The sequence below is a fragment of the Ochotona princeps genome, chromosome 5 (genome assembly GCF_030435755.1).
Source record: "Ochotona princeps isolate mOchPri1 chromosome 5, mOchPri1.hap1, whole genome shotgun sequence".
In the NCBI taxonomy this organism is placed as follows: domain Eukaryota; kingdom Metazoa; phylum Chordata; class Mammalia; order Lagomorpha; family Ochotonidae; genus Ochotona; species Ochotona princeps.
The window spans coordinates 86,233,814-86,254,695 of record NC_080836.1 but is presented as its reverse complement, the minus strand read 5'-3'; the positions used below and the strand labels follow the sequence as shown (position 1 = coordinate 86,254,695).

The 20,882-nt window shown below is 41.4% G+C and overlaps 1 protein-coding gene across 1 annotated transcript; it reads right to left on the bottom strand.

Moving 5' to 3' along the window:
• Positions 1-3,435: 3,435 nt before the first annotated feature.
• On the bottom strand, positions 3,436-4,773 carry LOC101534348 (PC-esterase domain-containing protein 1B-like). Its single transcript, XM_004577243.2, has one exon. It carries the CDS (start codon positions 4,717-4,719, stop codon positions 3,448-3,450), a length of 1,272 nt encoding a protein of 423 aa, XP_004577300.2. The 5' UTR covers positions 4,720-4,773; the 3' UTR covers positions 3,436-3,447.
• Positions 4,774-20,882: the final 16,109 nt, after the last annotated feature.

The window sequence follows — 20,882 nt, the reverse complement described above, 5'->3', positions numbered from 1 at the left end:
CTGGGATCACTGCTGTGGAGAAGCAAGCTGAGCCACCATTTGGGATCACAACACTTCGTATTAAGAGTGCCAGTTTTGAGTTCTGGCTTCTCTGCTTCCAAACCTGCGTGCTGCCAATGCATCTGGCAAAACAGTGGGTAATGGCCTATGTACTTGGATTCCTGCCATCCATGTAGAGGATGAATGGAATTCATGGTTCCTGGCTTTAGACTGGCACGAATCTGCAGTTCTGGCCCCTTGCAGAGTGAACTAGCAGATGCAAAACCCATGTCTCCCTCTCTCTGTTATGCCTTTCAAATAAATAAATCTAAAGAAAAAAAAGTAGTAGTAGTCCTAGGACAAAAAGATGATTATACTATTATGGTAAAAACTTTCAATACTTTATCAAAAACAGAACAATTGAACTCAACAATATCAATCAATCAGATACAAATGACAAGTATAAAATACTTCGTTCAACAAGAGCTCACACAGAATGTTCGCCAAGCATGACCACATTCTGTGCTACGAAACAAACCCTGACAACATTAAAAAGAACTGAAATCCCAGCGTGTCTGCTGTCCACAAGGAAGCTTAAGTAGAAATACATTACAAAAACACAGCTGGAATTCCCTCAGTTACTTCAAGATTAAACAACACATTTGTAAAGAACACATGGGTCAAAGAAGTTGTAAAAGAAATTTCAAAATAATCTGAACTAAAAGAAAATGTAACGTATCTTACCAAAGTGTGAGATGCAGTAAAAGCTATGCGTAGGCAGCAATTTTAGCAGTGGACGCCTAGATTAGGAAAGAAGAACAATCTGAAGCAGGTAAATGAAGCCCCCACCCAACTTAGTCAGAGAAAACAAATTAAGCCTAAAGTAAAGTGAAACAAAGAGGTAATTAATCAGAAATAAACTGCCATATCAAAACCAGGATGCAGTAAAAGCTGTGTGTGTCAACAGAAAATTTTAGCAGTGTATATATATATATATATATATACACATTATATATATGTATATAATAAGAAAATTATTATATATTATATATATTAGGAAAGGAGAAACATCTGAAGCCAATAAGCTAAATTTCCACCTTAGAAAACATGCACAGAAAAATCTTGAAACATTAGCAAGTCAAATCAAACAACACAGCAAAATAACTATTCCTTATGTGGATGATGCAAAAGCTGCTTCCATATTCAAAAACCAATTAATACAATGCATCACATCAGCAAGGTAAAGAAGAAAACGCACACCATCAATTAAATAAATAAATATACCGAGCATTTACAAAGTCCAAATCCACTCATAACCTTACGAATCTCAGAAAAATAGAAAAGAATGGGCTGCTTCTCCGCTTCACACACACACACACACACACACACACACACACACTCTCTCTCTCTCTCTCTCTCTCTCTCTCTCTCTCTCTTACAATTAGCAGATGCTTTCCCAGGAAGATTAACGAGAAGGAAAAGATGTCCTGTTTAATATCAAATACGATGCTAGGGGACCCGTCACAGTGGCCTAGTGGCTAAAGTCCTCACCTAACACATGCCAGGATCCCATATGGATGCCGGTTTGAATCCCAGTGGCCCCGTTTCCCATCCAGCTCCCTGCCTGTGGCCTAGGAAAGCAGTCGACGACAGCCCAAAGCCTTGGGACCCTGCACCCGTGTGGGAGACCTGGAAGTGTTCCTGGATCCTGGCTTCATATCAACGCAGCACAAGCCGTTGTGGTCACTTGGGTAGGGAATCACCAGACGGAAGATATTCTTCTCTGTCTCTCCTCCTCTCTCTATATATATATCTGGTTTTGCAACAAAAATAAATAAATCTTTAAAAAAAAACAAAAACAAAAAATACAGTGCTATGTACTATTAACCAAAATTAAGTACCTTAGGTATAAATCTAACAGAAAATGTACAAAATCTATGAGAGAAAAACTACTAAAGTCTGATAAAAGAAATAAAGAATAAATGGATAATCCTTACTCAGGAACCTCATTATTATCAGTTCTGTCCAACTTGATCAGTAAATTCCAGGTAATCCTGTTGTAAGGTGTAAATATTTGCAAATAGTGACAGACTGAGTCTAAACTTTTAGAGCAATAAAAGACCCAGGCTACACCATATTAAGAGGTTAACTTAAGAGAACTAGTATTATGTGACTTCAATTCTTACTAGAGGGAAATCGATCAATGCAACAGAATAGAAGCCCCCAAAAGAACATACATAATCAACTGATCTTTAGCAAAGGGCCATCTCTTTCAAAGTACCATATATTCTTACCATGTGAACCAGCAATTACATTCCCTAACATATTCTCAAATCACTTGAAAATATATGCTCACTCAAAAAACTACGCGGAAGTGAATTTAATAACTTTATTGATAATTGCCAAAACTTCCAAGCAATCAGAATGGCTTCAGCATGTACATGGATCAATAAACATTGCTATGTCCAGATGATGGGCAAAAATGCAAAGCTACAAACAAATGAGCTGGCAGGACATGCAAAGACATGAAGGAAACTTAAACATATTACTTAAAAAAAATCAATCTGAAAAGTTCACATACCATGTGATAGAGTCTATCTACACATAAAGTCTTACCATATGCACATTGCGGGAGATTTGGCAGAGAGACCAAAGTGGCAAAATAATACAAACTCTTAAGGCAGTAAAACTAGTCTGTTTTATACTAGAAACATAACATTAAACTTTTACAAATTCACAAAACTTGGGCACTGAATGGACTATCATGTAAACTATGGAGTTGGAGCAATAATTCTGTGTCAACAATAGGTAACAAAAGATGACTGTACTATCTCATCTAGGATGCTTAAAGCAGAAAAAGCAGCGCCTGTGTAAAACTAGGGAATATATAGGCACCCTGTACTCTCTACTCAGTTTTCCTATTAACCTAAAATTATGCTAACAAAAGTCGATTTTAACAAAACACTAGAAATTTAATACCTGAACAATAACACCATTCACAATGAGAGTAAATACTGCACATTTCTAAGAGAAAAATTCTAATATTAATTCTCGGATTAGTAAAAGCAAGACAACTTACGGAGCAAGGGCTGGAGATTTACGTCCATGATTATATGTAAAACTAATGGTGAAACTGGAGTCAATGGAAATGCTTTGGTAAATTTTCAGTCTTTAATGCTCGTTTTTTTCTTTAGCAGAAGCATAACGATGAATACTATTACTTGCAGAGCTACAATAGGAAAAACAGCTTTTTTTTCTCTCTTTTTTTTCAACAGCAAGAGTTTTTCTCTACAAGTGCTAAGAGGAAGGCGACAGTGTCCTGTTTTTAAGAAACGAAGTGGGGCAAACTTTGGCCAACAGGAGGAGGCCGTCAACAGGTCAGTGGCAGCTGCGTAAACCATTTCCAACCTGACGGTGCTGCTGAAAGCCGTGACCCACGCAGGGACAGGGGTCAGGGTCTAGACAGATTTAACGGGGCCTTGTCTCCCGGTGGGTTGAGGGCCACCTTTCTGAGCGCCGTCGACGTCTCCGTGAGTCACCCGAGCGAGGGCGAGGGTAGGGAGAGAACCTCCTAGCTTGGTGGGCAGCCCCTGAGCGGATGGCACCCAGTGGTGCCTGCAGACCAGCCCTCAGGGATGCTTCTCTGGGATTCTCAGCCTGGCGTCTGGATGACTCACTGCAGAACCGCTCGTGCTGGAAAGGCTGGTCAGAAGGCCAGTGTGCCCAGTGGTGGTAGGGCATTAGAGGAGGAGGAGGAGGAGGAAGAAGAGGTGGAGAAGGAGGAGGTGGTGGGGTTGGTGCATAGATCCCTGAGGCTTGCGTTGGGATCTGAGGGTACCAAAAACTGAAAGATGCTGCGACACAGGCTGATCTGTCTTGGTCACCTTCGGTTTCCACAAATCTGCCCATGATGGTTGGACGTTGGCTAATGGGAGCAGCAACTCTGTCCCAGAGGCTCTCGGAGTGGCGCTGGGGCAGGTCCACGCCCCAGGCATCAGCCAAGTGGGCCAGCAGCAGCTGGGAGAGGTGCCTGTGCGCGTACTTGTCCCAGTGCACGCCGTCTCCCAGGCGGTGCTGCCAGGCATGGCGGAAATGGAAATGCAGGTCGAGCACGTCGAAGCCGCGCCGGCCAGCCTCAATGGCGCTGTAGAAGTTGGCTTCGATCACGTCTTCCCGCAAGTGGGCGGTCGCGGGCTGGCCGTCCTCCGGGAGGAAGCCCCCAGAGACCACCTGGGCCACAGGCATGGCCGTATTCCACACCAGGAGGCAGGATGGGGGCAGCACCTGCTGCATGCGCCGGAACAGGCTCTTCACATCCTGCCTGTAGCTTCTTGGAAAGTCCTGACCATACCTGGACAGATCCCAGAGACAGGAATTCATGACAACCACGTCCGGGGCATGCTGGTCCCAGCGCAGCTCTTCCAGAACACTCTCGACGTACTGAGAGTAAACGCGCGTCAGAAAGTAGAAACGCACTTGGTGGTGACCAGTGCGGAACTGGCGCACCTCGCGGTAGTTTGATCCATTATGCATGCGACCCCACCGGCCACCTTCCAGAAGCATGTCGCTTTCGAAGCTGAGCTCACCCTTGGCCTTGAGCTGCCGAGTGGACAGTAGGCAGTCTTTCTGCAGGAGCAGCACCAGGTCCTTGTAGACGGCGCGCTGGACCGAGTCCCCCAGGACGACCACGAACTTGTTGTGTAGCAGCTGCTGGACCTCAGAGCTTCGGAGCTGAGTCATGGTAGCTGTGGACGGAGCGGGCAGCCGGGCTGCTTCGTCGTGCCCTCAAGGCAGGTTCCGTGGGAGAGCAGGCGAGCCAGAGAAGCAGAGTGAGGCAAGCCGCGTCCTCCTCAGAAGCTCTCCTCAGCGGCCGCGTGCCTCTGAGGCGTGACCTCTGAGGCGGAAGCCCCTTCCAGTCCAGGCTCCACCTGGTGGAGAAGAGGCGCCAGAGTCCGGCCGGGGCCTCTTAGGGGCTGGGATGGGGGTAGGGGAGGGCTCTGTGTGCTGGCGAATCCCTGTATGTTTTTCCAGAGGCCGAGTTTGGAGCATTGGCTGTGGGTGCGGCTAAGTCTGGTTTACCCAGTTTCTTGCAAAACAGGGACGGCCTGTCACAGATTCCGCTAGTGCGTGCGCCGGGTGAATTCGAGTTTGCCTCCCCCATTTGCCGGTGATAGAAATGCTATGGTTGCTTGTTCCTTTTACAATGATCCGTAATATTCAGTGATATGGATATACCGCAATTAGTTTAACCAGTCGCCCGTTGCAAAGGGTATTGGTTTTATTCTAGGAGGGGCCTATTTAAAATCATGCTACTGTTAGCACTGACTTACAGGTTTTTGTGTAAACACAGACGTTGATTTCTCTGAGATGCCCAGGACAGCAACAGACGTTTGTTTGGGGGTGACCAAGCGTCTGACGCTTTAAGAAATGCCAAGATGGTGTTCCAGAATGACGGAACCATTTTACGCTGGCGTCAGAATTGCGTACACAGGTGGAAGTTTCTATCTCTTCTAGTCTATGAAAACAGCCGTGTGTGTCTTGATTGTTAGCTCTGGAATCTTTATGTGTGGAGACAGGTCTAAACTTTCTGGTGGGTTCTGTGAATGCTGGTTACCTTCCTTGCAGTTAGATCTGTGTTGACCTAGCGCTTGTGGCATGATATGAACTTCTGGCCTTTGTTAACCCTAGCTCCTTCTGGCTTGATGAGGAATGTGAGGTGCCTGCTAAACTAATTGACATCTTGATTCTGACTCCAAAAATCCCTGATGTATTTCTAACCATAGCTAGCAAATACCTTTTGAATTGTCTCCTATATTGATTGATCATGAACTTTTTTCTGAAACAATTTTTGGAGCCACTGACATTTTTTATGACACATACATTTGAATTTCATACCAGTATCATCAAATAACTGGTATAATTTTGCAAGAATTATACTGAACTGTGTATTAAAAGGAATTTATGCAATTTCAACTTTACCTACTTTCTACTTTGTGTATAAAATACTAGATATAAAAACAACTGATTTGATAAAGAAATCAACTGGCATGATAATTTCTTGTACTTTGCTTTCACTACAAAAATATAGTTTATAATGATTATCTACTGTTAAATGTCTCAAATCAATTTTTTGGCATTACTACCAAAAAAGCAAATATGAATTATTAAATAGCATTTTTAAAAATTAACTCAAAGTTTATATATTGCAAAAACAAAGTAGTTAGTTGTACATTGCATCTTATTTGTAACAAGTAACTACCAGAGGTTAAATAAATTCAGAGCAACTTAAGCAGTTATTTTCTGTTGAGATTGCAGTTAGTGTGTGGGAATCTTACCCTCTCTGAAAAGAGATTTTCTCACTTTCAAGATAAAATGTAGAAAAAAAAATTAACCTGTTAGTATATCTTAGAGTATTGCACCTTCAAAATGCATTTGTAAAACAAACAAAAAAACCCCACTGTATTTATTACAGTATTTCACTGTAAAGCTTCTTATGCTCAATTACTAATTAAAGGGAGTTAGAATTTTAATCTAATGAAATTAGAGCACAAAGAGTGATTTTTTTTGTTTCTCTTATTAAGCCAACTGTTTTTGTGAAGCTAGGATGGCTGTCTTACAATGGCACAAGTAAATAAATTATTGCCCTTTAACCACTTAATTTGTAAAGAGTTTTCATCTACTTGTTTCTTCACATTTTTAAAAATCATGTCATTGATAAATTTAGGTTTTCTTTTGTATAAATATAACCATGTTTGGTATTTTATTCATTACGTTCAGTGCAGGTTCAGTGAGTGGGAGATAGAAAAAGACCTGTGTGTTTATTTTGCTGGACTCATTTCCCAGTGTGATGTTTTTTTCAAATGCATTTTTCCTAGTGCCTTCATTCTTTACCAACAATGTAAACATCTGTGCTCAACTTAAAAAGTATCATAGTATAATATGAACGTATTTTATATTTTCCTTTAACAATATTTTTGGAGTTGAAAATATTCATATGATAGATGACCTGGATATTTATAAGCAAATAAACAAAAGTGAATATTCAGTGTCTTTACTACCACTTAGTCTCAAAAATTAAGCATATCTTCAGCCAAATCTCTTTTTAAAGCTGTATCCTCAATGTTTTAAAATAATCGTGTGGGGACCGCGGCGTGGCCCGGCGGCTAAAATCCTCACCTTGACACCTTGAAAGCCCCGGGATCCCATATGGGGGCCGGTTCTGATCCTGGCAGCTCCACTTCCCATCCAGCTCCCTGCCTGTGACCTGGGAAGGCAGTCGAGGACGGCCCAATGCTTTGGGATCCTGCACTCGCGTGGGAGACCCGGAAGAGTTCCCAGCTTCGGATCGGCGCGCACCGGCCGTTGCGGTTCACTTGGGGAGTGAATCATCGGACGGAAGATCTTCCTCTCTGTCTCTCCTCCTCTGTGTATATCTGGCTGTAATAAAAATGAATAAATCTTTAAAAAAATAAATAAATAAAATAATTGTGTGTATATTTTTATCTTTATTTAGCATGCAATTTTGTCTTTTCCATACTTCTTGGTAACTTACTTTTTCATGTAACGTTTTATGAAAAACAACTACCTTGCATCGAGTTGCCTAGGTGGCAGTCTTTGAAAAGTAGTATGTTAACTTAGGGGTTCAATTCCAGTGAAGAAGGAGAAGGAAAGAACAGATATCATGGGGTGAATGGCTGGGTTGGCCACCGTGGGTATCAGTGGCAGTGGAATATGTGATCTCAAGGGGTGATTTTAGAGGTCATATTAACTATTTCAACTTAGAACAGTTAATCTGAGACAAAGAGAGAGAAAAAAAATATGAGCTCATATCCTTCAGATGTTTAAGTTTCATTGCCTGTAAAAAATGTCCTTTTTCCCTACCATCTCAGGGTACCCCTGTGTGAGCAGCACAGGGATCAGCTTGTCAGTAACAAGAGGAATGCTTTGGGGGTGACAGGAAAGAGGTATGACGAGGCTTGAAAAAAGTCAGATGCCACCCTGACAACTGGGTGAATAGAAGCCAAAGGCCTGGATGAGGGGTGCTGGTGGCAAGGTGGCGGCTCAAGCATGCTTACAGGCATAGCTCTTTCCTTTAAATGATGGACTAGTATTTCACTGGATGGATATACTGCACTTTATTTAAATGATATCAGTGATATTTTTATTGATCATGAATGAAAAAAAGGAAACGAGAAAAGATGTAAAAAGGCAAAACGCCGACTTTTGTCTGATGTCAAGCTGTGTCACTGAATTCTGCTAATACTCTATCCTCCATTTTCTGCCTCTGTCTAAAATACTCACATCCATTTGCATGTATGTTCTTTCATTTCCTTTTGTTAAATTTCAGATGTTGCTCTGTCCTTCAGTGACTTTGGCATGGGAACTGGAATCACACTTTGTGTTAAGATCTGATTTGATGATTGTCTCAGATCAGTGAGAGATGATAAGAGCAGGCCTTGAGATCTTAGCCAATTTGTGGTCCACAGGCAAGCAGAGCCTCTTTTCTGCTTGGGAATGTGAGGCTGCTTTTATCCACCAGGAGACCTCACGGGAATTTAGGGATTTAAGCTTATCAGGGTTAGCCCTCTCCCCATTCCCCTGATCCCAATCACCAACAGTCTATCACAGATCTGAGAATCTTAATCTTTTTTATCAGCTCTGGCACTAACATGGGAGACTTTAATTTCCTCTGCCGTTCTAACATCATCATAATCAGGTCTTAATATTGATTTTTGCAAGAGGGTCCTGAGTCTCTATTAAAACTGACAAAGATGACTTCTGTTGATCAGATTATGATTTAAGTTATCAGTTCACTAGTCACTACCTTACTAATTACCCTCAAGTTAACATTTTCTTTTTTTTTTTTAACAAGTTATCTATGCCCATCAAAAGCATATGCCTTAGTGTACTACATTTTGTTTAGTGTGTTCTCCATACTTAATTACTTACTGTAACCATCTGGTCTCCTTTCTCTACTTCAACTTCCAGCCAGTTAACCACTGGCTAAGGCTTAACTGTGTTGTCAGGGTATGCGATATGGTATTACTATCTTATGTAGCACCAGTAATGGTCCCCTTATTACTTTTAGATTTTTGATTGGACTTTGGGTGTAACAGCTACGTCACTCTTTGGGATGTCCCCATCCTTTGTCAGAGTACTTGGGATCCAGGCCCAGCTAGGTTTTCCATTTTAGCTTCCTGCTAATACGCACCTTATAAAAAAGCAGGTGATAGCACTGGTATTTGGGTCCTGCATACTCATGTAGGAAACCTGGATTGAATTCCCAGCTTCTAGCGTGGGCCTGGCTTGCCCTTGGCTATTCTGGGCATCTGGGGAGTAGAGCACAAGATAAGAGTTATTTCTCTCTGTTTTCTTCTGTCTCTCTCTATAACTTTCAAATAAGTAGACAAAGCTTTGAAAATGTACATATCATTCTAATCATGTTCCCCAACGCCACACAGCAAAAGCAATAGTTAGCAAAGCTGACACATTTGGTTTTTTGTGTGTGACATTATCTGGTAGCAAGGCCATCACTGTGAGTCACAAGAGGTCATTTTATTATTGGTGCAATCCTAGACTCTATCTCTTGCTGGCAGGAATTTTCCATTTTGAGTGTCCTTCAGCCCTTCTTGAAATGGGTTGTGTTTTCTGGGCCTTAGCAGCTGATTGGGAAATCCAGAAGAATGCTGTTTCTTTCATGTCTGGAGGCAGTAAGTCAACAGCCTTAGGCCTAAACTGTACAGGAATGTAAAAGATTGTCAATTTTCTCTATTGTTTGTAAAACCTCACCTTTCATTACCATTTGCTTTGTGTTCAGGTTGGGAATACAGAGTGAAAGGAAGAAGTCTTATCCTTTTCAATATGGTTCTAGAATTAATTATTCTGACATTATTTCAGAATCTACTCTTACTTGTTGTAGGTGTTAACTCTGAGCATGAAGAACCTTTGAGGAGCCCTTGGATATTGAGAACCACTTCTGCTTAAGTACTGAAGGTCATAGTTTCCTTGCTCTAATTTTTTTCAAAAACACAGATCTGGGGGCCCCATGCAATAGCCTAATGGCTGAATCCTCGCCTTACAGGCCCAGGATCCCATATGGGTGCCAGTTCTAATTCCAGCTGCTTGTGGCCTGAGAAAGAAGTAGAGGATGGCTGAAAAGCCTTGGGACCCTGCACCTGTGTGGGAGACACGGAAGAAGCTCCTAGTTTCAGGTCAGATCAGCACCAGCCTTTGCAGCCATTTGGGGAGTGAACCAGTAAATGGAAGATCTTTCTCTCTGTACCTCCTTCTCTTTGTATATCTGCCATTCCAATAAATCTTTCAAAAAGATAGATCCTGTCTCCTTTTCCTGTTTTAGCATTTTCACAAGCTTGCTATATTGTCTTTTTTTTGCAGCATTACAATTCTTACTTTAAAACATTAGTTTTCTGTAATTATAGCATAGCTAAATGTAAGAGGAAAGTAGAGAATTATGCCTGTCATTTTGAATGGAGTATGATTTGGTTTTTGATTGTGGAAATAGATGTGACTTTACACAACAAATTTCACCATGCTAAACTTGCTTTTGTGTTGCTAACATGGATAGCAGAAAAAGTATTTTAACATTATTACAGCAAATGGTTCTGAATCTTGAAACAACTTGTTGGTATGTTATATTAACAGAAATTTGTTTTTTATTCTAGTCACATTTTCAAATAACTCTAGAAATAGCTCTCTGCACTTTGGCTATATAATACTACTAGTAAGTGATGAAGAAAAAAAACTAAAGGTTGTAGACCATTTGTGTGTGTGTCCAATTTGAGTTCATTATTGTTTAGTCTTCCTTTTGGCTTCCCTAGGGGTGTAACATTTCTTTATTACCTCCTTTGTCAAACTGCAGATTCGGTTAGATGCTGGTGTCAGAGTGCCTTGATTTTTCCTACATCATGGAATAAAACCTTTCTTGAGATGGGTGTAAGACAGCTATATATTCCCGTACTCAAAGAAATAGCAATCTGAAATTATGCAGATGGCTTAAGCTGAAATATCACAAATCATTGAGAAGAGAAAGAGAAATGTACTATAGATGAAATTAAGAGTCCTATATAATGGCTTCAAATGAAACCAAAATTGTTAGGCATGTCCTAACATTAAATCTTATAGATAGTATCGCTATGAAGTCTTTCTTGATTTAGAAAGTAAAGTTGTTCTGGGTTTAGAAGGTTGTTTTTGTTTTTGTTTCCTATCAAAGCAATTTTAACATAACGCATAAGTTTTGTACATATTTTTTGAAGTACCTTGTAAGACTTTAATGCTTATACATTCTGCAATGTAGAACCAGGATAAACATATCTGTATCTTTAAATATTTACCATTTTTAATGCTGAAAACATTCTAAATCATTCTAGCTTTTTAAAGAAGGTATGTACTACAGCATCGTTATCTTTTGTCATCCTACTGTGTAATAAAATACCAAACTTCTTATGTGTAACTATGTCATAGTACCCATTAAGTACCCTTTTCCCAGCTCCACATTCCTACCCTCTACGGTCTACGGTAATTACCATTATATTTTTCTGTGAGGCCAAATGTCTTAAAAAGGAGATGGTGTAACATTTACCTTACTGGTTAACATATCAGTGTGTCATAGTGAAGTATCTGGATTCAATGCTTAGCTCTGGCTCCTAGCTTCAATTTCTCAAAACTCAAGCGGCATACCTACTCTGCTTTTCTTCATATATTTTGTTACTATTTGCTAACATTTTATTTATTATTTCTTCATTGTGTACCTATCCCAACAGATTTAAGTTCCTTGAGGAAATAGCTTGATTTTGTTCGATATTGCCTTCAGTTCTTAAGATGATGTTGGGCATCTAGTTGCTTCTCAATAAATACTTGTTGAATGAAAAACAGAATGAACTACAGATGCTTAGTAATTGAAAGAGATCTTTAAAAACTACTTTTGATACTCACCTGAATTGTCAAAATAACATGACTACTAAAAAGCCATTAAAACTTACTATGTCCAGTTTGGGGAGGGGTGGGGAGAATCCAAGTACCTATGAAACTGTGTCACATAATACAATGTAATTAATAAAAAAAAACCTTAATATGTCCATTCATGTTTGTTTATGGAAATTCTGCTTTCTTAAAAGTGCTTCTCTGAGACTTATATCTTACCCACCTTCCTCCATACCTTGATCCTCCCACCTGAGCTCATATGGCTATGTATTCCTGTCAACTATGTAAACATTAAAAAGAAAATAAAATTTAACAAAGGTTTTATTCTTTCAAGTACTATGTAACTTATTCTACAGGGTAGTCTGTATTTTTCATTTTTAAATTTATTTATATTTTAAATTTTATTTTTTTGATCGTTTACATAGTTGAGACAGTACATACCCATGTGGGCCTATGATTAGAGTGTTGGGGAGAGTCGGGTATGGAGGAAGGTAGGTGGGGCACATGTTTCAGTCTGTTTTTTTTTTTCCTGTGTTTATAGGAGAGAAGGGGGTGAAGGCTGCTCCTTGCTGCCAAACTACAACAGCACCAGGGAATGGAGGATGGTCTTTTGATGACACCCTAGACCCTGTTGTAGTTGCTACAGCCTAGCCCAGCCTGGACCACCCTCCAGACCTGGCTTTTATGTGACCCAGCACATATCATAGCCTAGCCCAGCCTGGCCCACCCCTGGACCTGGCTTTTATGTGACCTAGCAGGTGCCAGAGCCTAGCCTAGCCTGTCTCACACCCATTCTGGCTCTTGTGAGCACTAGCAGGTGCTGGAGCCCTGCCTCAGTTTGGCCCATCCCCCAACCCAGTCTATATGCATGCCAATAGGTACTGCAGCCTTGCTCAGCCTGGGTCACTCACAGCCCCAACTCTCATACTCACCAGTGGGAGCCTCAGCCCAGGAAGAGTCCCCAGTTTTCCCTTCCAACCCCATTCCCATCCCTGGATCTTTATATATGCTAGCCAGTGCTTTGATTGTACCTGACATGGCTACATTTAGTCTCAGCTCTTGCTGGCGGGTATTGCAGCCCAGCCCAGTTGGACATGGCCCACTCCCTGTCCTAGCTCTTGTGTGTGCCAGAGGGTGCTCAGCCCTGGCCCGACCCAGCCCAGACTGTCTCCATATCTGGCTCACACAGATGCTGACAGGTGCTACAGCCTTGCCCAGACTGGCCCACCCACAGCCCTAGCTCTTATGCACCCTAAAAGGATCTGCAGACTATTAGGGGAATTCCCCTAGTTCCTTTTCTAGGCCTGCTCCTAGCCCCAAATCTCATGCATGCTAGCAGGGACAGTGGCCCTGCCTGATGTGGTCTGCCCTTTGCCCCATTCCTTGCATGTGCTGGTGGGTGCTGCAGCCTGTGCCCACACGGCCTTTCCCAGCCTTGACCCCCAGCCTTTCCTGGGTTCCTGTCAGATGAATTCCATGGTCCAGCCTTGCTTGGCCCATCATGTCCCCCAGCTCCTCATGTAAACCTGTGTGTGCTGCAGTCCCACAGAGGTAAGCCCACAATTCCCCTACAGAATCTACCTTCAGATCAAGTTCTCGTATATTCTGTGTGCAGCATAACATGGATAGCTCCCTACTCCAATACTCAAAGGCAGGTACTGTGGCCCAGCCCAGCCAGATATGTCCCCCAGCTCCAGCTTTTGCAAGTGCCATCAGGTGGCAGGTGATACAATTTAGCCCAGCCCATGTCTTCTGTGTGGGCGGGTGCCTTGGCCTAATCCAGGCATCCCCCTGTGAACTTCTCTGTTTCAGCACCCTTGCCTGCTTGCAAGTCTAGTGACCTGTTCCATGGTAGAGCGCAGAAATCATTCCTTCCCTGTCAAATATGCTGTCAGCTTTTCCTACTCTAATATGTCCCCAGATTCCTCCCCCCGCCACCCCCGGGAGATTTGTAGCCCCCCAACCTGGGAACTGGATGGTGTTTCCTGGGCCAGAGTTTTCTACCTTCCCTAATTTATCTTATATAGTTAACACATTTGGCATTAACTAGGTCCAGAATGCCAGTTGCTATTGGCTACTTTTCTCTCAGCAGTGTAAGGCAACCTAGGTAGTTGTCTACAGCTATTTTTTTGTTCGTTTGTTTGCTTGTTTATGGTTTTTTTTTTTTTTGATAGGTTGTTCCCATGCACTGGCTCACTCCCCAAATGTCTACAATGTTTGTGATTGCTGAGGGCTGGAGCCAAGAATGGGAATCCAGTGCCAGCCTCTTGTGTAGGTTGATGGAATGCAATTACTTGAGCCATCCCCTGATGCCTCTTACGGTCTGCATTAGCAGAAAGACTGGATTCCAATATGAGATGTAGGCATCTTAATTGGTGTTCCAAAGTGGTGACTTAGTCTGGTCCCAAGAGTCTCTTCAGTTGTTATGACTAAGGCATTATTTCTGCTCTGAGTTACTACATGGCTCTACATCCAAATAGCATAATGATGGAATACAAAAGAGAATTTGGAAGTATGTATTCATGGTCAAGCAAGAATTTCCTGTATGTGGTAATAATGAATCTCAATGGGCTTATACACCTTTTCTCTTCCAATTATCTCTTGGCTCTGATACTTCCTTCTAAAATGTAATTTCTTGCTGTCACCCTACATCAGAGCCTACCTGGGGACAGAGATGGTAATTTGAGGCCTTGATGTGGGAAAAATGTTCTAGGGGTGTTACTTGAGTGATCTTGATTGTTTTGAGATGTTGTTCCCCCAGAGGTGAGAAATGCTAAGGTTGATGGCTGTCCTTGTCTCCCTCAGTGTGCACATAGACCTAAGTGCTTGTTGTAGAGTCTGGTCTAGGTTATTACTCAGACTGTCCTTTCCATCCTTGAAAGAGGTACTTGAAGTCTTCTGTTTTGGCTTAGATGAGCTGGCTGTCTTGTCTCCAATGTTCATCTGGATATGTTTTCCATTCTTGCACAAGGGTCAACAAATGAGGTTGCCCATTCCTGTAATATGTATTCCAAGATCAGAACATACATCTGTGTGGTTTTTCCTGAAGTCAAGGATCAAACACAGTAGTCCAGTTGGAGATCCCTCTAAAAATCTCGCCTAGGAGATCTCACACTTTTATCTTGTGCATGTCAGCTGGTGCAGGGTAGAGCTTAGTCCAACCCCTACACTAGCCAACACATATACCAGTGGTTACAGCTGTCTGGTGAGTCCCACCCCAAGCCCAGGCTTTCACGTGAACAGGGAGGTGCTGCAACCTATCCCAGCGCAGCCCACCCCCAGGCCTGGCTCTCCCATGCACATGTGGGTACTGTGGCTTCATCAACATGTCACTGAAGAGCCTCTTCCTGGGTGGCTCCCAACCCCAGTTTTTGTGTGTGCTGGTGGCTATTGCATGCTGCGCTGACCCAGCCTGTTCCTAGTCTCAGTTCTTTCATAAACCAGCAGGTGCTGCAGCCTAGATCAGCCTGACACACCCTCATTGCAATTCTCACCAGCAGATGCTGCAGCCTGACCTGGCCTCGCCTGGCCCATCCCCAGCCCTGGCTTTTGCATGCACTGGTGGGTGCTAGAGTCTACCAAGGGTGTCCTCAAGGATCTCCTACCATGCTTGCCTCCATTCCCAGTTCTTGCACCTGCCAACAGGTACTGCAGTGCAGCCCACCCAGCCTGCAAGCAATCAGCTCTAACACTCTTTCCCCTCCTCCAGCTGTGGACAAAAGAGGGAAAACTGAAATATTTATTTTACCCATATCCCTACCCCTCAACTTAATCAAAATCCTCACTTTTGTAATAAAATTAGTTTTAATAAGAAAGGAAGCAAATATAGTTTCCTCTGGTTCTAGTGTCCTCTGTCCTGATGTACGCTTAACTTTGGAAATTGAAATGAGGAAACTAGGGAAGAAAGTGTTTTCCTCATGCGCTCTCACGTATGAATGATCTCAGGTATGTCGTTTGCTGTTCTTTGGTTTGCTGGTTGGACAGTAATCACAGCATTGTCATGTTCAAGCTGTCATTTGCTTTAGTTATAAAAGCCAGAGCAGCTTCTGGTTTGTTCCAGTTAGTCTCTCCTGCATTCCTAGTTACTCTTCTCAGAATGCATCATAAATCATTTATGACATTTAAAACTCACCTCAATTTAACAGGTGTGGTTTGATTAACAGAATCCTAGGTTTGGATTATCACTTCTTTGTTCAGTTAATGCGACCTAAAACCTAACTGCTGTTATGGAGTATCCACCACAATCATGACTCACATTTTGCCTTCCACTTCACTGCCTGAGTCATTTTAATACATGGTAAATATGGTCTCCCTATTTCAAACCTATGCCTTTGGCTTTTAGACTTTGAAAGAAAATCCCACGTTAAGATGGTTGTATTCATCCTTTTGTTCTAGTCGACCAAGATCTTTTTATTCCATTGATGTACCTGTTAAGATTTTTAAATTTTAATTGTTTTATCCTTATTACACAATGTCCTTAGCAATCTGAAAGATATTCCTTGATAAATATTCCTCATATATTGCAAATTATTAGTAAAAATGCTGGCTTGGAAAGTTGGAAAGAACAGGATAGAGTTACTGTGTTGCATATATGCCTCTCTGAAGGTTTACCTTTTTGTGAGTTACAGTAGATGATGGGTACGTTTAAGCTATTATTGAGCCACATAGTTATCTTTGATTCTAGATCACTTTTTTTCACCCTTCTAAAAAGGAATTACTGCAAAATTATATCAGGCAGTTTTTTTTTTTTCTTAAAAAAATAAGTGTACCTTTGAAAAACACAGTGACATGGAAAGAGAGCCAGAAAGAGATGTTTTACCTACCGTTGCACTCCTCAAATGGTAATGACTGGGACTGGGCCAGGCTGAAACTGGGAGCTTAGAATTCCATCATGTCCTTGAATGTGAGTGGCAATGGTCCAAACACCTGGGCCATCCTTTGCTGTTTTAGCAGGGGCATGAATCAAAAGCATGAGAGCCACAACCAGAACACACTTGAGCAAATGTGCCTGTGGATGATGACATCACAGGCAACTGCTGAACCACAACAGTGGCCGCTCAGGCACCTTCCCAAAGTCCCTCTAGGCCAGGTTGATGATAGTTCATAGATGTAACAATAAAGCTCACAGAAATATATACAGTGTCCTCCTTGCTTTTCAGCACACTACCCAGATTGGTGTCTCTGAAAGTTGCCATCCATACACTTCATTAATTGAATTCCTTTCTCGTGTGCTGGCAGGATATTGCAGGAAAGCTGGAGGAGAATGAGATTACGGTATGTATTTCCCCAGACCCTCTCTTACCGACCACAGATAATCAATAGTTTCACATAAATGGCTTAGCTTTCCTATCAAAGGCTGCAGAATCCTTGCGATGACTCTTCATCAGTGGAAGGTGCAACTCTGCAGGTTTTCCTACACATTTCCCTTCATGTCCCCTCAAACCTTAGAGGTAGGACTAGGTGCATGGCTTTATAACTCTTGAAATTCCTAATGATTTTTGAATAAGGGGTGAGTTATGTGCTTAGGTTTTGCTGTGGGTGGCAACAGTTCCCCATAGTTGCTTCAGTAGCCTTGTAACTTTCCCTTCACCCTGTGCCATGCTTTTGTAGAGTCCTTTTTCTAAACTACCCATTTATACTCTTTTGTTGTATGTACCATCCGTTCCCTGCCAGGGCCCTGACTAACATAGAAAGAAATGCGGTGAGTCTAATTTGTTTTACTGAGCTTTTGTTGGCTGCTGGAGCTCATTGTTTCTTTAGATTCTCTACACCTATTTCTTTGTGTAAAAAAAAAAAAAAGAAAAGAAAAAATGTTAAGCTGAAGCCAATATATCTGTAACTTGATTCTAATTTCCAAGATCTTCCTTTGTTACATTTCTTAAAATTGGCTGGTATTTGTTTATTTCCAGTTTCTTCCTCTTTAATCCTTTTGACAACGCCTCATATGAATGTCACTGACAATGTTTGGTATAAGGATATAATTTGTAGGTCCTATATTGATTATTTGGGACCAGAAGTTTAGTTATCCTTTCCCAAGTAGAGCTCCAGTTCATTAGTTCCTTTTACAGTAGGATATGCCTGATTTTTTTTTTTTTGGTCCAAAGCAAGGTTTACTTTCTCTTTGTTATCAGTCAATATAGTATTGACTTCAACCAGAAAATATTCCATTTCTGACCTTCTTCATGCTGTGATGGAAGTTTTGAAAAACATTTCTTAGACCTTCGTGTATTTTGTGCTGTAGACTTTGTGAAATTATCAATTCTGTACCACTCTGTACTGTGACTTTTCCCTCTTGTTTCTTTCATTTGGCCTGTTGAGTATATAGAAGAGACCAAGATATTCACAAGCCAGTCGAATTCAGAGACTTAAATACTCACCGCCCCACTGTTTTCTAGCTCTAAGAAGGAAGGATTTCTGCATGTTTGGGGATATACTTACTTGTCTCATTTGAGATCCTCACATAGAGAAAAATCAGGTTGATTTCTAACAACAACAGCAAAAACTTAGAAAAAGAAATGGTAGTCAAGTTTGCACTAAAGAACAGAAGATCAGAATTGTCAGGAAGAATCCAGAAAGATGACTAGGTGTTAGGGAACAAGTGTCCTGAGAATGGATGATGAGTGAAGGAAAATGCATTGTTTTGCTGCAGATATTGGCTTGAGAGGCTTCCATAATGCTCTGAATTGCTTTCAGAGCTTTCTTAGTGGTTGCTGTGCTGCATATATCACCATGTTCAGACCAGCCATGAGAGGGCCAGTGAGGTTTGATTTTTATATATGTTCCTGAAAAATCTGAGCTCAGCAACCACATTGGTTTCTTTAAAATATCTGGTACTTTTCTTCCTCTGTGGCTTCATTATTTGCAGTTGCACAGTAAGAATTATGTTTATGACAACTCCTGATATCATTTTCTATTTTAGTATTTCCTGGCTTAAAAATCAAGCTTTTCTTTTAAAAAAAATCTAATAACTATCCTAAAATCGTGATCATTACTACTGCTTCTTTCTTGCATAGGATACTATTCCTGACAGATTTTTATTTTAGAAAAACAAAATATTTTGTGGTAAATATTTAGAAAATGTTATTTATTATTGTCTTGATTTGGTGCTGTCATAACAGAATACCTAAGGTAGGGTATCGGAGAAACAAAAATTTATTTCTCAATTACTCTGGAGGTTGGCAAATCAAAGTGGTAGGGCCTTTATTTGATGAGTTCTTGCTGCATCATCCCATGGCAGAAGCCAAGTTGGTAAGAGAGGGCAAGTGAATGAACTTGCAGCCTCCAGCCCTTTTATGATTGACATTAATCCATTCATGAGGGTGGAGCACTCATTGACATAAACACCTCTCATTAGGCCCCACCTCTGTAAGTGATACCATTAGGAATTAAATTTCCAACACATACTTTATGTGAGACACATTCAAGCCATAATATTTCATACCTGGCTCCTAAAATTCATGTCATTTTCATATACAAAAAAACTAATTCCATCCCAATATTCCCAGAGTATTTACTTGTTCAAGCATCACCCCCAAAATCCAAACTCAAGGGTTTCATTTCACTTAAATTGGCTGAAATGGAATACATGACTCACCCAAAGGCCAATTCCTTCCCTGCTGTCAGCCTATGCAATTAACAAGTAACTTGCTTTCAAAATACCATGGTGGGACAGGCTTAAGAAAAACATGCCCTTTCTAAAAGGAAGAAATAGGTAACAGAAAAGAATTGTCTCATATAAGTCCAAACCTAACAAGGGAAATAACTTTAACTCTTAAAGCTGGAGAATATTCTGTGACCCATTTTCCACATCCTGGGCACACTGGGACAGGTCTTAGGACCTATGCCCCAAGGAGCCCCACCCTTGTGACTCTTCTACGCTAAGTTCACCCAGTAACACTCTAGTGCCTATAGCTCTCTTAAGTTGAGATTATATATTGATAACTCTGTGGTTCTGTGTTCTTGTATAATGCCTCACTCCTTTAATTCCATTAGGTGTTACCTTGTGAGGATTCTTTACTGGACCAGTGCCTGATTGGTGGTTCAGGTCTGACTTGATCCATAGCTGGGAAAGTAAGATATGGTGTTCTGGAACTTTGGAAGCTGGGTCCTGAAACAGTACAAGGCAACAGATGTGACAGTTTTGTGACTGGATCTCATCAAACCTCTCCCTGAAGGCTGTGTCTTGTCGAGAGATCCTCAAAATAGCTCTTAGGGTCATCATCCCACCATCTTGAAAAACAGAAACTGGTTTTCTTGAGTCTTCCAAGAGTTTCAGTTCTGCTCCCATGTTCACTATAAATTGTAGCTTTAAATCATGTCTTTACTTTTATTCTACTTGTTCAAAATAAGCCATGCAGCACCTTCAACACTGTGTTGCTTTCATATTTCTTCTGCTGCATGTCTTAGCTTATCACTGTGTTAGTTCATTTTGTGTTGCTACAACATAGACTGAATTCTTCATAAAGATAAGAGACTTGTTTAGCTCTATTTTTGGTTGCTGAGTGTCCAAGGATAGGGAGCTCTAACTGTTTAGCCTCTGGTAAGGGCTTTCTGACTACGTCATAACACAGTAGATAACAACACGTGTTGACATGTGTGAAAGAGAAGGTTGTGGAACCAGCTTGGTGGTATTTTTGTTTTTAAAGATTTATTTATTTTTACTTGAAAAATAAATAGTAAGAAGGAGAGACAGAGAAAGAGGGAAAAGATCTTCCATCTGCTGGTTTCCTACGCAAATGGTTGCAACCGTCAGAGTTAAACCAATCTGAAGCCAGGAGCCCAAGGACCTGAACTATCCTCTGCTGCTTTCCCAGGCCATAGCAGAGAGCTGGATTCAAAGTAGAGCAGCTGGGATTAGAACCAGTGTCCAATGAGATGCTGCCACTGCAGGCAGGGAGTTGGTTTGTAGAGCTACTATGTTAGCCCTAGCTGCTGTGGTTTTTTTGTAATAATTAATCTCTTTT

What these genes read in the sequence shown, in the direction of transcription:
- LOC101534348 (XM_004577243.2), bottom strand. Translation starts at nt 4,719, where the DNA reads ATGACTCAGCTCCGAAGCTCTGAGGTCCAGCAGCTGCTACACAACAAG.